This window comes from Microcebus murinus, chromosome 8, assembly GCF_040939455.1.
Source record: "Microcebus murinus isolate Inina chromosome 8, M.murinus_Inina_mat1.0, whole genome shotgun sequence".
NCBI lineage: Eukaryota > Metazoa > Chordata > Mammalia > Primates > Cheirogaleidae > Microcebus > Microcebus murinus.
In genome coordinates this window covers 64,436,612-64,452,276 of record NC_134111.1, presented here as the reverse complement: position 1 = coordinate 64,452,276, position 15,665 = coordinate 64,436,612, and the positions used below count along the sequence as shown (strand labels likewise).

The 15,665-nt window shown below is 32.9% G+C and overlaps 1 protein-coding gene across 1 annotated transcript in view; it reads left to right on the top strand.

Annotated features, from left to right (window-relative positions):
• COL5A2 (collagen type V alpha 2 chain) overlaps positions 1–11,818 on the top strand; it is a 140,925-nt gene extending 129,107 nt beyond the window's left edge. Inside the window, exons 46-54 of the mRNA XM_012777011.2 lie at positions 287–394; positions 1,292–1,345; positions 2,935–3,042; positions 3,481–3,534; positions 4,562–4,669; positions 5,880–6,171; positions 7,636–7,823; positions 9,228–9,467; positions 10,131–11,818. Coding sequence (XP_012632465.2) covers positions 287–394; positions 1,292–1,345; positions 2,935–3,042; positions 3,481–3,534; positions 4,562–4,669; positions 5,880–6,171; positions 7,636–7,823; positions 9,228–9,467; positions 10,131–10,277 — 1,299 coding nt within the window. The 3' untranslated portion in view covers positions 10,278–11,818. The remainder of the gene's footprint in view (positions 1–286; positions 395–1,291; positions 1,346–2,934; positions 3,043–3,480; positions 3,535–4,561; positions 4,670–5,879; positions 6,172–7,635; positions 7,824–9,227; positions 9,468–10,130) is intronic.
• The last annotated feature ends 3,847 nt before the right edge of the window (positions 11,819–15,665 follow it).

The following is a 15,665-nucleotide window of genomic DNA, read 5'->3' as shown; positions in this document are numbered from 1 at the left end:
AGGACATGTTATATTCTAGAGGTGAACACTCCTACCCTCCAGTAATCTTGACTGTAAGAGCAAAAAGGGTGAAGGAGGGGAAGGATGAGATCTGAAATTGAGGACAAATAATCTTATTATTCTGATTTAAATTATTAGTAAATATAAAAAATTATTAAGTAAAATACAATAAAAATAAGTTTTTTGAAGGCATTTTTTCCATTACTGTATGAATAGCATGAACATATAGAATATTGTTGTTTCAGAATAAAAGTTAAAACAATAATGACATGGTTATTTTTGTCAGGGTGATCGCGGAGACCCCGGGCCTGCAGGTCTGCCAGGCTCTCAGGGTGCCCCGGGAACTCCTGGCCCTGTCGGGGCTCCCGGAGATGCAGGACAAAGAGGAGATCCGGTAAGGAGGGAGTCAATTCACAATGACAGTTATGATTATGGATATACTGTGTTATTATATAAGCTACATATATGCATGTATATGATCATGCATGTGCATTTCATTAAAGACTTTAAACAGAGAATGATAAACAGCCAATTATGAATTAGAATATATTTTTTAATCTTAATGGAAAAATTTGATTTTTAAGACATTCAAAAATACTGATGCTTTGACTTCTATCATTTAAAAATGCTATACTTTATAGGGAATATAACAAGCATGCATCATGTTAAATGTAAGCAAGTAATGTCTTATTGTATTCAACTAAGGGGATCTTTTTTTATTTCAAAGTATTATGGAGCTACAAATGTTTTTGGTTACATGGATTCCTTTTGTAATGCTTGAGTAAAGGTTGAAAGTGTGCCTGTCACCCAGGTAGTGTTCATTGTACCTGTTAGGTAGGTTTTTGCCTCTCACCTCCACACCTCCCCCTGCTCCTCACTTGATTTCCTTTGAGATTTACTTTCTTCCGTGCACATGTGGGCTCATCAGTTAGTTCCCATTTAACAGTGAGTACATGTGCTGTTTATTTTTCCGTTCTTTGGATACTTCACTTAGGATAATGGTCTCTAGTTCCATCCAAATTGTTGTAAAAGGCGCTAAGTACTAAGAGGATCTTCATTCAGTGAAGTCAATGGATAAAATTGACTGTAAAAGTGTCATTGGATTTACAGTGAGCAGATTCTTACCTACATATGAACATTCACCTGATTTCAATTAATTAACCATAAGAGTATACATGTAGACACATACGCATTTAAGCACCCAACTACAAACACATATTTTTGACATTCTATGTCTGTAAAATATATGCATATCATTTTGTATACCAATGTTTGTGAAAATTTCTTCTAGGGTTCTCGGGGTCCTGTAGGACCACCTGGTCGAGCTGGAAAACGTGGTTTACCTGTAAGTTCTCTATTTTTCTTAAATATATTTTCTTATGTAAAATATACTACCAAAGTATAATTTAAGATTCATAAATAAAAATGCTAAATTTCTCAAGCTTGAACAAAAATATTAATTTTAAATAATATAAGAATTCATATTTGTTTTTATAATTTTAACAGAGCTCCTCTAAATTTAACTGTGAATTCTTTCAATAACCAATGAACACTTTCAAGTCAAAGTTTTCTTGAAAAATAATAGGGATAACAGTGCATTTCTCTTAGGGCTGTTCTAAAAATCTCATGGGAAAATGGATTTGAAAACTCTTTGTAAACTTGAAAAGTGCTATTCAAATATTGTGTCTTATTTTCATCTAGACTATTTGGCTTCTGTTCTGATATTTTTGCTATTTTCAATCTTTCAGTTTAATTGTTATTAAACAGTTGTCTTGTGAATGAATCATTTCTTATGTGCCATCTCATAGGTCTTGTTACTTTCACACCCATTATATAAATCAATGCTTATATTCATAAAGAACAATTATATCCTTAATATCATGGCCATATTATTAAATAATTCTCTGTTTTGATTTGAGCTTGACTGACAAAGATTTTATAGTTGCATAGAACTTCAAGTGAATGGTTTACTAAACAGTTCTAGAAATTGTTATATATTCATGGTTTGCCATGAATAAATATATTTTAGTTAATAATTGAAATAGCTTCTTTATGGTTTGGTTTATTTGTAATTATGAAACTTTGGGTCATCCTCAAAATAAAACAAACTTTTTAACATTTTGAAAACCTTCAGACTGATTTTGGTAGCATATAAATTTATAATGCTTTATAAAATATGTAAAAACTACTGAAATCTAGTTTTACTTTTATTATAAAAATATTTCTATATTGTCTGACAATTAGGAAATCCAAATTAAAAAGAGAACCAAACAAAAACCAATAAGGTAAAAATTAATGCTTGATCAGATAATTTTCACCGTTTCTCTGGGTGCAGCTTCTATCCCAAAATAAGATTCTTAACTGTGCGTTTGTTTTTAGTTTCAGGATTAGGATTGCTGGATTTGAGTACAGATATTGTAGCTATAGCAGAGAGTTACTTTGTGTTTTATTTAAAGGAGAGTGTCTTAATGATGATATTCCTGTTTTGTTCAAACAAGTTTTTGCCATCTTCTTCTTAAAAGAATCTATGTACAGTAGCAATATTTTATGTAATATCAGAGAAATATATAAAATATAATTTTTGGAAAATATTTTAGACAGGCTAGATCAAACTTAAAAATATTTCATTTTAGTATGAGTGTAGGATAAACATTTAAAAAACTAAATCTTTAGGAAAGCATTATTGTATATAATAACTATATATTGTATATAATATACATTATATATTGTATATAATAATGATTCAGTGATCATTTACCGTTCCTTAGGAAAAATAGACAAAAATTTCTAGGTCTAATGTTATTTAGATAAGTAAATATGTTAGTATATATAAAATACATTATATAAAAGTATAGTGAATATAATGGTAAAAAGTAAAATTGTAGTAAATTCTAGTCTCAACAAGTAATACCCATACTGTGACTTCATTTCTAGGGACCACAAGGACCTCGTGGGGACAAAGGTGATCATGGTGACCGAGGTGACCGAGGTCAGAAGGGCCACAGAGGCTTCACTGGTCTTCAGGGTCTTCCTGGCCCTCCTGTAAGTTACTCCTTTAAGTCTTACTCTGCCTGGCATGTGAAAAGACATAGGTATCTTGACATGAACAATTATCTGTCTATGAAATAGATGGATGTTTGTATATCTTAAATTCATTTCAAAGAATATCTTGAATAACAAATTACCTAGTTACCCAATATAATTGCCAATAATACGCTATAATTCTGCAGGAAAGAAATAAAACAAAAGCCATACACACCTTTACTCCTATGGGTGTTTTTGGTCAGCCCATGTAGACATTGCAGAGATTGATGACTTTATCAAAGTAGTTAATGTTGCTAAAGTCAATAACAGGATGTTTTGTAAAGCCAAGAATGGCGCAATGCAGAATCTAAATATTTTGGCATTTAAAAAAAAAAAAACATTTTCAATTTTATTTCATTCGAAAAAAAAAACATTTTCTATTTTATTTCTACTTAGGGTCCAAATGGTGAACAAGGAAGTGCTGGAATCCCTGGACCATTTGGCCCAAGAGTAAGTAATAAAAAGTAATATGTTTTAGATGTAAATAATAATGCCTTTGGTAATGTACTGTTAATGCTTGAATATCATTTTCATGGTATTGAAGCTGGAATTGGCTCATGTTCTCTGAAGTGGGCAAAAAATGTATGAGACAAACCATTTGGCAATTAATTTTATATAGAAATATCCTGAAATATGACATATTACTTCATGGGTCCACATTAAAATTTCTTACCTAGTGTTTGAATATATTCATCTGTTAGTTCATTTTCTTACTTTGTGTTAATTTAAATTTCCATTAAACTTACACTCTTTGAGATGATATAATAGGACCTGCAATGAAATGGAGGCCAATTTTGAAGCTGAATATATCTTTGTCCTTTAAGTAATTGTGATAATTCCTCAGAAGTAGTTTACATAAGGCTAATTTGGAAGGAAATCATAAAATGAAACAATGTTTGAAGCTTTTAGAAATTCTCCATTAGTATTAATGCTGCCTCTAGGAAGTCATTAATATCATAAGGCAAGTGACACACAAAATTATTTAGGAAAATAGAAAAAAACTAGAAAAATTAATTAGAAATATTCTGTTATGTCTAATACAGTGTAAATAAATTATATATAAAATTGAGAAAAGTATTATAAAAATTACTACAATATAATGAGATTCTAGGACATAAGCACACAAATTTCACTTACAACAAACATTCAAACTTCTGTGTTAAGTTAATTGAATTTCCAACTATGTTTACAATATTTGAGATTTGATGAAACAATTACTACCAATAAAAGTAGATGGCTAGTCCATTAAAGTTTTTAAAGCACCCTGATCTTTTACTATGCATGGATGAGAGAAAAATTCTTGTGTGATGAAATCATAAATGTTAAAAAGTACCAGAAGTCCATTTCTTAGTCATTAAGAAAATGGATCTGAGAAATCATTGTAATAGCTCCATATGTAAAATAGTGCTTTAATTAGAGAAAGACGTCGTAAAATTTTTCTTCATAGAATCTAAAATACAGTCTTTGTCTCTTGCAGGGTCCTCCAGGCCCAGTTGGCCCTTCGGGTAAAGAAGGAAACGCTGGGCCACTTGGGCCAATTGGACCTCCAGGTGTGCGGGGCAGTATCGGAGAAGCAGGACCTGAGGTAAAGTCACGGGATTTGCATGAAAGAAGTGGTGTTGATTCAATAGCCTGGATTCCATCCAAGCAATGTTTGTGCAGCCTGATGGACAAGAGAATTAAGGGACCCTGACAACAAACCTGGAAGTCACATAAGAATTTGTCTGTGCAGTAAATATTTTCGAATATTTTCATAGGGGTTATTTAGAGTATATAAAATCAGAGTCCAGACTACCCAGGGTTTTCCCTTGACATTAACATAAAAGGAGGCATGGAATCAATATATGACCTTAGAAGGGGGAAAAAAACATTATCTCAGAGCCTTTGGAGGGCGACGACACACTGGCACTGAAAGTTAAGGCCCTTGTGTCGAGCCACATAACAAGTGCTAGGCCCGGTATGAGAACTCAAGCTTTCCAACTCCCAGGTTTTGCTCTCCACATGAGATGTGGACTATGTGTTTCTTGAGGTTGTCACCTGGTTCTTTGAAGTTGCTGAGTTCTTCCATGAACAAATGCAGAAAGGAATTAACAGAGGGGATTCACTTCCTAGCCTCTGCCACTTTTTGTGCTTATTCCCCTCTCACTCCAGTACTTATTTGGCAAAAAAGTAGGAAAGCTCTTTATATATGTCAATAAAAAGGCTAAGAAGAACATTGTTCAATTTTGTTTAGTACATAGAGTTTTGAAATGCACAGTACTTAATGCATATGAAAAGACTTCCTGTGTTCCCCACCCCCAATTTGAAAGTAAAGAGAAATTCTCTTGTGGGTTTTTCTTATGGGTATTTCCTTGGTATTGAAACCAGCACCCACAACTTTCTTGCATCCTTAGTTCAGCTTCTGTCTAAAAATACTTTTACAACATTTTAGTTGTACCTTGCCCAAAACAGTTTGGAAGTGAATGCACATATCTGCATGTTCTTAACAATAAAATATAGTATATCTTTAAGGTAAACATCAGAGCAAATATTTTGTCCTTTAACCTTCATTTATCTCAGATGCTGACTTGTAGATATGTTGCCTGAAAAACAGATGGGCATCATTTCTCATCCTTGCAATATTACAGCTTGGCAGGCAAACCCCATCTAATTATAAATGGGCATGAGCCATAGATTTCCAAACACTGTCAAATTGGCATGTCACAGTGTAATTCCCTATGTCCCAAGTCCCACCAGTTTAGGAAAACAAAATCAATGTGTTAATTGAAATGTCTTTCCAATTTCTTTTTAATTAGGGACCTCCTGGGGAGCCTGGCCCACCTGGCCCTCCAGGTCCCCCTGGCCACCTCACAGCTGCTCTTGGGGATATCATGGGACATTATGATGAAAGCATGCCAGATCCACTTCCAGAGTTTACTGAAGATCAGGCAGCTCCTGATGACAAAAACAAGACGGACCCAGGTGTCCATGCCACCCTGAAGTCACTCAGTAGTCAGATTGAAACCATGCGCAGCCCTGATGGCTCTAAAACTCACCCTGCCCGGACTTGCGATGACTTAAAGCTTTGTCATTCCACAAAGCAGAGTGGTGAGTAGACAGTGACCCATTTGAGCAAAACCCATTGTTTATGACTGTGTTATCCTCAACTGCATTCCAAAATATTTTATTGACTTTCTACGTAGTGATAGACACAAGAGATAAAATGGTGAACACATCACAGAGTTTATGGTTCAGTGGTGGAGACAGTTACTTTATGTGAAAAATTATAGACAAGATGATATGTGCTATAATGGAGGACATGTCCTATTAATAACCCAATTTAATGGTGGCAGTTCCATTTCCATCCAGATGTCCTAATATACTGATAATTGTAGAGTAAAAGCATTTTGTGGTGGTATATAGAAATACTTGCTTAAGCATTGTTAAATATATTTATTTACCTGCATGATCTCTCAGAATTTTAATATGCTAACATATTAATCATCAAAACTTAAATAAAGTATATATTATTTCCCCAATTTGTTTAAATATGGAATACCTTTCACATAGTTTGGTGTCCTATGAATCATACTTTTGGAATCTCTGCTGGCAGGATTATGGTATGATGAAATTCTAAAGCATTTTGGAATGAAATAGTTTTTCTGCCCTGGTGCATGTATCATCTTGTCTATAATTTTTCACATAAAGTAACTGTCTCCACCACTTTATTCTGTCCTTTTAATTAATCTAATAAGAACTGGAGAAGAAGGATCTTAGGCCATAGAAATGAGCTATGAAATTCTTAAGAACTTCAGTTAACTTTGAAATGACATTGATAGGAATAGCTAACATTTTTATCTTTGAAAAATATACAGTTTTATTCTTAACTCTATACTTTATGTCCCACCACTGTTATGTCATTTAAAATGTAATTTTTCATGTATTATCCATATATATATATATACATATATATGGAAATATATATGCACATATATGCACAAATGTATATTTATTTGTATATTTGACTATAGGTATAGCACCAAGCACTGCCTTGGTAGGTATATCCTATTTCAAGAATCTCTTATATATGAGGAGATTAATTTTAGAAAGGGTCAATGAGATGATTCATATTGTTCTAATTGTAATTAAACTCATTTATTTATTTGCAACTTTGATAATATATTATTTTATTATATTCCAATTGTAATTTGCTTTAATATGTTGGCTTCATAAATTTAATGGGAACACATCTGTTTTGGCAAAGCCACTTACTCAGTGTAGATCATCTCTTTTGATATTGTTTTCTTACCCATAAAATAGGAGGAATGATATTTCCTTTACATGGATATTTTTAGCCTTAAGTATATGGTTTTGCAAAGTGCCTCACAACAGTAGCTAGCATGTAGAAAGTCCCCAAATGCTTAACAGTTATTTTTTTCTCAAGGCATACTCTTTTAAAAGAGTCCTTAATCAGTGAGTTCATATTTTCAGACCATCTGTTAATTCTTTTGGAGACTCATAATCATGTTTGAGATTTTCTTTATTTAGCAACATTTTTGTTTTGAAAAATAGGTGAATACTGGATTGATCCTAACCAGGGATCTGTTGAAGATGCAATCAAAGTCTACTGCAACATGGACACAGGAGAAACATGTATTTCAGCAAACCCATCCAGTATACCACGTAAAACCTGGTGGGCCAGTAAATCTCCTGACCATAAGCCTGTTTGGTATGGTCTTGATATGAATAGAGGATCTCAGGTAATTGAATATGCTTACTTGTGATTGCATCCTTTACTTTCCATTCTTTATCGTATTTTTGTATGTGCTATTATTTATTTTACCATGTTTATTTTGAAATGATACACTCTCAGTAGTTACAATTCCAATATCATTGCACAAAGTTTTACTGTGAGTTAAACAAATTTTGAATTATAATTTTCCCATTGTTAGAATGTAGAAAAGCAATTATTTTTCTTATTAGTTCCTTTAAGGTATATGGCACTAACTGTGGACTGTACTTAAATGGATATTGTCTCAGTAGAAAGACTGTTATTATTATATATTTAGCTTCAGGAGACCTCAGTGATTCTTAGCTGGATTTCTTACTGACTTTGGGACCTTATAAAGTTGCTAAACCTTTTGGAGCCTCAGTTTTGCTGATTTAAAGTGAGGGTAATATTTATAATATTCATCCCATAGTCTCCATGTGAATTTAAAGTACTTAGTGTAGTGTCTAGTACTACATGATAAGTAGTAAATAAATATTAGATAATAAATTTACTATAATTTTTTAAAAAATATGTGAATCATTTTATAAATTATGTAATATTATTTAAACTTAAGGCATTTTTATAATTATATGAATTCTATTAATATTTTTTAGTCCTAGTCTACCCTAAATCTTCTGACTCTTCCTATTGCAATATGAATATTTCATTCTAGATCTTTATGTCAGCCTAACTGAAATTTCCTTCCCACCTCTGCTCCGGACATTTCCTCAGAACTCATGTTCAGAAAAAACATTATTTGAGAACATTATGAGAGTGTGCAAGATATGCTAGAATATACTGTTAGTTAAGGAGCAGGAAAATTTAAAATTTAAATATAAACAGTTGAAATGTCATTTAGCCAATATAATATTATCTTAAAAACTCAAACAAGAATGCTAAAAACAAAGCTCAAAGAAGATGAATAGGAAAGAGGCTGTGGAAAATTTTGTTTATTTATTTTTGTTTGCTAATAGAAAACTTTTAATTCCTATTTCTTATAAGTATACAACAATTGGAGTAAAAATGTTTTAAACCAATAGTTTATTCCTAATTTTTATTATAATTAATAGTAGAAATAATGAGTTATTTTTAATGTATGATCAGATTTAGAAATGCTTATGCTTTCTCTGGTGAGTTATTATTGGTTTTATTAACTCTTGTTTGAGGTAGTAAGGACAGAGGTTCTTACTTGTGAGTATTTATAGAAATTTTAAGATATTTTTTTATGTGTAATGGTAGAGTAGCTTATTATATAACAAGAATTAAAGTAATAATCTTCAAAATTAAATTTGTTTGAAATGAATTTATCTATCTATCTATCTATCTATACACATGTAAAGTATTATGAAACCCTTTGAGTATTATGTATAACAAAGACTTTTTGTTTTCCTAGTTTACTTATGGGGACTACCAGTCACCTAATACAGCCATTACTCAGATGACCTTCCTACGCCTTTTGTCAAAAGAAGCCTCCCAGAATATTACTTACATCTGTAAAAACAGTGTAGGATACATGGATGATCAAGCTAAGAACCTCAGGAAAGCTGTGGTTCTCAAAGGGGCAAATGATTTAGAAATCAAAGCAGAGGGAAATGTTAGATTCCGATATATAGTTCTTCACGATACTTGCTCTGTAAGTACTTTTTGATTTATGTTGATGTGGTTGAAGAAAAACTTTTATTTTCGTACCTTGTATATGAGCACAATAGTGGTTTATTTATAGTCATTCTTTAGGGGAAGCTTGAATGTGTGTTAACACACGAAACATGGTAGAGGTTTGACTATAAAACCACAAAGGAAGACTGGATCCTTAAGATCTGATCTAATTCTGCCAACTCTGTTTTTTCTGCAAGTTATCTAACTTACTGGATCTCAGTCCCATCCTTAAAATTTCTTGAGTCTAAAACATATATCAATCTGAGACACTTTACATTTCTCACTGATTTGTAACTCTCCCTACTTGCATATCTAGATATAAAACAAGGAAAATATTGAATGGTAAATTATAGTTTCATTTGTGAAAAACAAAAAAGCTTTCATAATTTATGTTGTTAGTGACCATTTGGGAAGCTACAAAAGAACAAGGGAATTTGCACACTTAAAAGCATGAAAGAAATGCCTATCACACATAGTGATAAGTGCAATAGTACCTTACTTTTATATTACCCGTGCTCTTTTAAGTAGTGTTCTAAAAATCATTCCTTATACATCATATAAGTTGGCTGGGGAGGTTGCTGTTTAACATCCTTGGAAAAATTTATATATACTTTTAATCCGTTGCACTATTTAATTCCAGAAGCGAAATGGAAATGTGGGCAAGACTGTCTTTGAATACAGAACACAGAAGGTGGCACGTTTGCCCATTATAGATATTGCCCCTGTGGATGTTGGCAGCACAGACCAGGAATTTGGCGTTGAAGTTGGACCAGTTTGTTTTGTGTAAAGTCAGCCAAGATACATCGACAACAAGCACCACCATCAATGACAACCACCATTCACAAGAACTTTGACTGTTTGAAGTTGATCCTGAGACTCTTGAAGTAATGGCTGATCCTGCATCAGCATTGTATATATGGTCTTAAGTGCCTGGCTTCCTTATCCTTCAGAATATTTATTTTACTTACAATCCTCAAATTTTAATTGATTTAAAATATTTTTCAATACAGCAGTTTAGGTTTAAGACGACCAATGACAATGACCACCTTTTAAAAAAGTAAACTGATTAAATAAATAAATCTCCGTTTTCTTCAATTTATTTCGATGTAATGAAAAAGTTGCTTAGTATTTATGAGGAAAGTCTTCTTCCTGGCAGGTAGCTTAAGGAGTGGGGTATATAAAACCATAACACATGTTTATTTTGCTTGGCTACAGTTTAGAAAATAGGAAGTAGTGCTCTTTTGTGACCTCTCATTCCCAGATTATTAATTAAAAATGAAATGAAAATGTTTGACCTTGTGATTGAGACCCACATATGTATCTTGGTATTGTGTAACTATTACAGAGACTCCTTAAGAGAATCTTTAAAAATACCAATTTCTCACTGTCTTAAATGGATTTTTAAAATAATATATATTCAATGGCATTTTACGAGAACGCAGTGAAATTTACTTCAACTTCTTAAATTTTTGTAAAGGGTGATAACTTTAGACTTCTTTCTTATTCAAATTTAAAGATATCTTTTCCCATTTGACTCTATCAATACAGATAGAAGTTACACTAATATACCATTTAATACATTTGCAATTTATTTAAGAAGATATTGAATGCAAAATAATTTACATATAGAATTTAATAAACATGTCCAGGATCCTAAGTTGAAACTCTTCCACACGTATCAATCTCATCATTTAGAAGCCTATAATGAAGAAAAATATCTAGAAACTCAGTTGTGGAGCTGACTCTAATCAAATGTGATGATTGGAATTAGACCATTGGCCTTTGAACTTTCATAGGAAAAGTGACCCAACATTTCTTAGCATGAGCTACCTCATCTCTAGAAGCTGGGATGGACTTACTGTTCTTGTTTATATTTTAGATACTGAAAGGTGCTATGCTTCTGTTATTATTCCAAGACTGGAGATAGGCAGGGCTAAAAAGTATTATTATTATTTTTCCTTTAATGATGGTGCTAAAATTCTTTCTATAAAATTCTTTAAACATAAAGATGGTTTCATCACTACCATTGTGAAAACATAACTGTTAGAATTCCCGTTTCTGAAAGAAAGAGCATTGTTCCAGTGCCTTTGCACTGTTCCTCTGTCATACTGTATCTGGAATGCTTTGTAATACTTGCATGTTTCTTAAACTAGAACATGTAGGTCCCCTTTTGTCTCAAGATTTTTTTAAATTGCATTTGTTGCCTCTATTTTTATTTTTTCTTTAAAAATAAACAACTGGGACCATCCCAAAGGACAAGCCATGCACACAACTTTGGTCATGTATCTCTGCAAAGCATCAAATTAAATGCACGCTTTTGTCATGTCAGTGGTTTTCATTTTGTGGAATTCCTTTGAACATACTAGATTCATTTCATTTCCAATAGTAAAAAGTAAGGTGTGATGATATTCTTTGTTTGCCATTTGTTTAAAGGATAGAGCACATACCTTCTGTCATGTATGTACTGGCTTATAAGCAAAATCTATCTGCAATAACCCCCACAAAGGCAACAAGACACTAATTATGACCATCTATGCCCTTAAAAATGTCAGGGTAGTATTACTGATAAAAAAGGGAAAGCAATAGATCTTTCATGGCTGAATAAAACTGTGATAATAAAACATATGTCTCAAAGTGTCTCACATATGAATGTAGCCTAAATGTTTTCAGAGTTTTATTTTCAATATTTATTTCACAACAGCATTTTTCCCAAATAGGTTGTTATTTGAACTCTGTATTTTGAATGTGGATATTTATATTCTTAAAAACATATGTGACTTTGGTTGGACTTCTTTTAAGTTTAGCCTACATAGGTTGTATAAGTTTAGATAGATGAGCCAGAAATATGTAGTAATTCTATTAAGTCAAAAACTCTAATAATTTCCAACTACAGAAACATCAGTTTTTAATTGAAGCTCAGGGATGCTATAGATACAAGGCTACCCAGACCATTCTAAGGCCCTCCAACTTCTTGCCTATGTTCTAGATATAGAAGTCTTATTACACTAGTGGACTTGTTTACCTTCATGCCCCATGGGCAACTCAAATTCTACATTATCAAAAGTGTAATAATCTAGATCTGAGGAGCATGGTGGCATTAATTTATTATTGATTTGTTAAAAATACAAATAAAAATACCAAAATTAACAGAAATGAAGAAAAAGAAAAAAAAGAGAAAGCACAAATAATGCTGGAAAAGTCACAACTCATAAGATAAAATTTGATAAATTCTGGCAAGATTCAATGTAATTTGTTCCAAATTGAAAAGAGATTCAAGGAAATTATAGAAAGTAACCCTTCTGAGGAAAACCATGTTATACGTCAGAAAGCAAGTGCAAAATAATCTGAAAAAAAGCCCCAATGATTGACACTATCGCACTTAAAATCCCTATCCCACCATGAATAAAGAGCAGCTTGAGAAAAGCAGCTTCAAAGAATTTTTCTTTGAAGTTATGAAAATTTCAAAAGAAACGGAGAATAATTTCTTAAAAGTCAATTTGGGGGCTGAGGTTCAACAGCAGCAAACCAAGCAATGATGTGGCAACAAGAGGGCGCATGGGGCAGCCAGGAGGCTGATTTTTTATTCAAATGGCTTGGTTCATTTAAAAGCAGCTTTTCTTCTTAGCCTATTTTATAAATGCATAATTTTATGCAATTATTTAAGTGTTGGCATTCCCCAGGGATCAATCTTATTCTCTTTACCTTCTTATTCAATGCTCTGTCATCACCTGCCCTTAACCATGCCCATGGCTTTAATAACCTCAAATGCATATACCCAGCCTGAACCTCCCCTTGGATCTTGAGAAATGCATATCTAAATGTTTGACATGCCATCTTCATGTGAGTTTCAGAGGTACCTGTAGCTCTGTATGTTCAAAAACAAATTTAGGATATTTCTATGTCAAAGCTGATGTATGTTCTAGATTCCCTATCTCAGACAATAGCCTCATCTTCCATCCATTTAGGCAGGCCAGAAACCTGAGAGTTATTCCTGTTACCTCTCTCACTCTCACCATTCCAGAGTCCTGGAATTGCCAAGTATTTTCAGTTTTGCCCTCTAAATAATCCTCAGGGTCATACTTTTCTCTCCATCTTCACTGCCACTATTCTAGTCTACATAGTCATTATCTCTCACCTGGCTGCTCTCAACAGCTTTCTGAAAGGTTTTTAGGCATCCACTCTCACCCTCTTTAGATACATTCTTCCCACTATAGCCAGAGTGATCAATTGAAATACAGATCTGAATATGTCACCTATAGTCTCCCTACCCCCAGCCAACACACACACACACACACACACACACACACACACACACACACACACTCATCTTAAAAAGCTTCTGTGGTGCCTTCTAGAATAAAGACAGAAATCTTCAAACTATGAAGTACTAGCATGACCTGACTCCTGCTTGCTTCTCAGGCTTCTTTATGATGCTGTCTGCCATACTTTCTGCTCCACTTACGTGGATTTTTGTCCATTTTCTAAAATCTACTAGATTCCTAGTCTTGCCAAAGACAACTTGTTTATATATTCTTTTAGCCCAGTTTACTCGTGTTCACTTTCACAGTGCTACTCAATGCTGTATCCTCACAGAACATTTCCCAGGCTCCTCACCCCTCAGCATACCCAGGTAAGATAAAGTTCCCTATCATAAATTTTCTTGGCACCCTGTACTTTTCCTTTATAACACAGATTACAATGTTTTATAGAGTTATGTGATTCTTTAATTAGTGTCAGTCTTTTCTATGAATTATACTTGTTAGAAAGGCAAGGGCTATTTACTTAGGCTTCAACAAACTTAGTATTTGTGCATGCTCAACATACATTTGTGGTGAGATATAATGTACTGTATAACAGAAAAAGTACTTTTAGACAGTATTCATACTTGATTGTGTACTAGTATGAAGCATACATTATTATTATATTATTATACAATAGAAGAATTGTTATCCAGTAACAATAGCAACATGCAACATACACCTAAACATAATAAGAAATTTGCAGAAATTGATTTAAAAAACTATAAAACTTGAATGAGACATGTAAAATTTGAACATAGGAGAGCTCAATACTTGAAAAATATAATTTTTCCCTAAATTAATAGATATATTAAATACAATCCCACTCAAAATCCCTATAGGATCTTAAAAACATCAAACATGACAAAACCATTCTAAGCTCATTGGAATGAAAAATATGCCAAAAAAGTGACCAGGTACCCCCTCCACAATAGAAATGGTAAATAAAGATGAGGCACTGGCTCTACTAGATATTAAAAAATAATAAAAAGAAAAAATATTTAGAAATTAATCTATGTATCCATGTTAGAATTCAATATGTAATGAAATTAATTTCTATTTAATAAATGCTATAAAGTAACTCAATAGACATTTATTAATATTTTTTATTTCAAAATAAAGGGGGTGCAAATGTTCCGTTAAATGTATATCTTGTATAATGCTTAAGTCAGGGCTTTCAGTGTCTCTAATACCAGCATAGTATTCATTATAGCTGATAGGTAAGTTTTTACCCCTCAACCCCTCCCAACCTCCCCTCTTCTTGGTGATACCAGAGAAGTTGTCCTCAGTGACTCCCTCAAATAGGTTTTCCATGCTTTTTGTTTCTTCTTCTCTTTCAGGGATACCTACAATTCATATATTGGCTGGTTTCACAAAGCACCAATTATTTCTCTGAGTGATTATTCATTATTCTTTTACATGCATCTTTGGCTGACTGGGTTAGTTTGAAAGTCCTGTTTTCAAGGTCTGAGATTCATTTATCTGCTTTGTCTAGCCTGTTGTTGAAGCTTTCTGTTGTATTTTGAAATTCCTTCAATGACTCTTTTATTACTTTAAGTTCCATTATATCCTTTCTTATGTTGTCTAGGTCTTTAGAAAAATTTTCACTTTTTCACTGAAGTCTTAAAAAATATTTTTTGCCTTATTTCTGTTGGTTTTCAATATTTTCTTCAATCCTATTCATATTATTTGCCATCCATGTTCTGAATTACATTTATAAAATTTCAACAATACCCTCTTGGTTGGGGTCAGATCTTTTGGGGGTGTCAAACTAGCTTGCTTTTTCATGTTGCCAGTTTTTTTTCTGATTTCTTCTCATCTGAGACTTCTTCTCTCAGCTCAGAGGAAATAGCTTTATCATTCACCTCTTCTCCTCT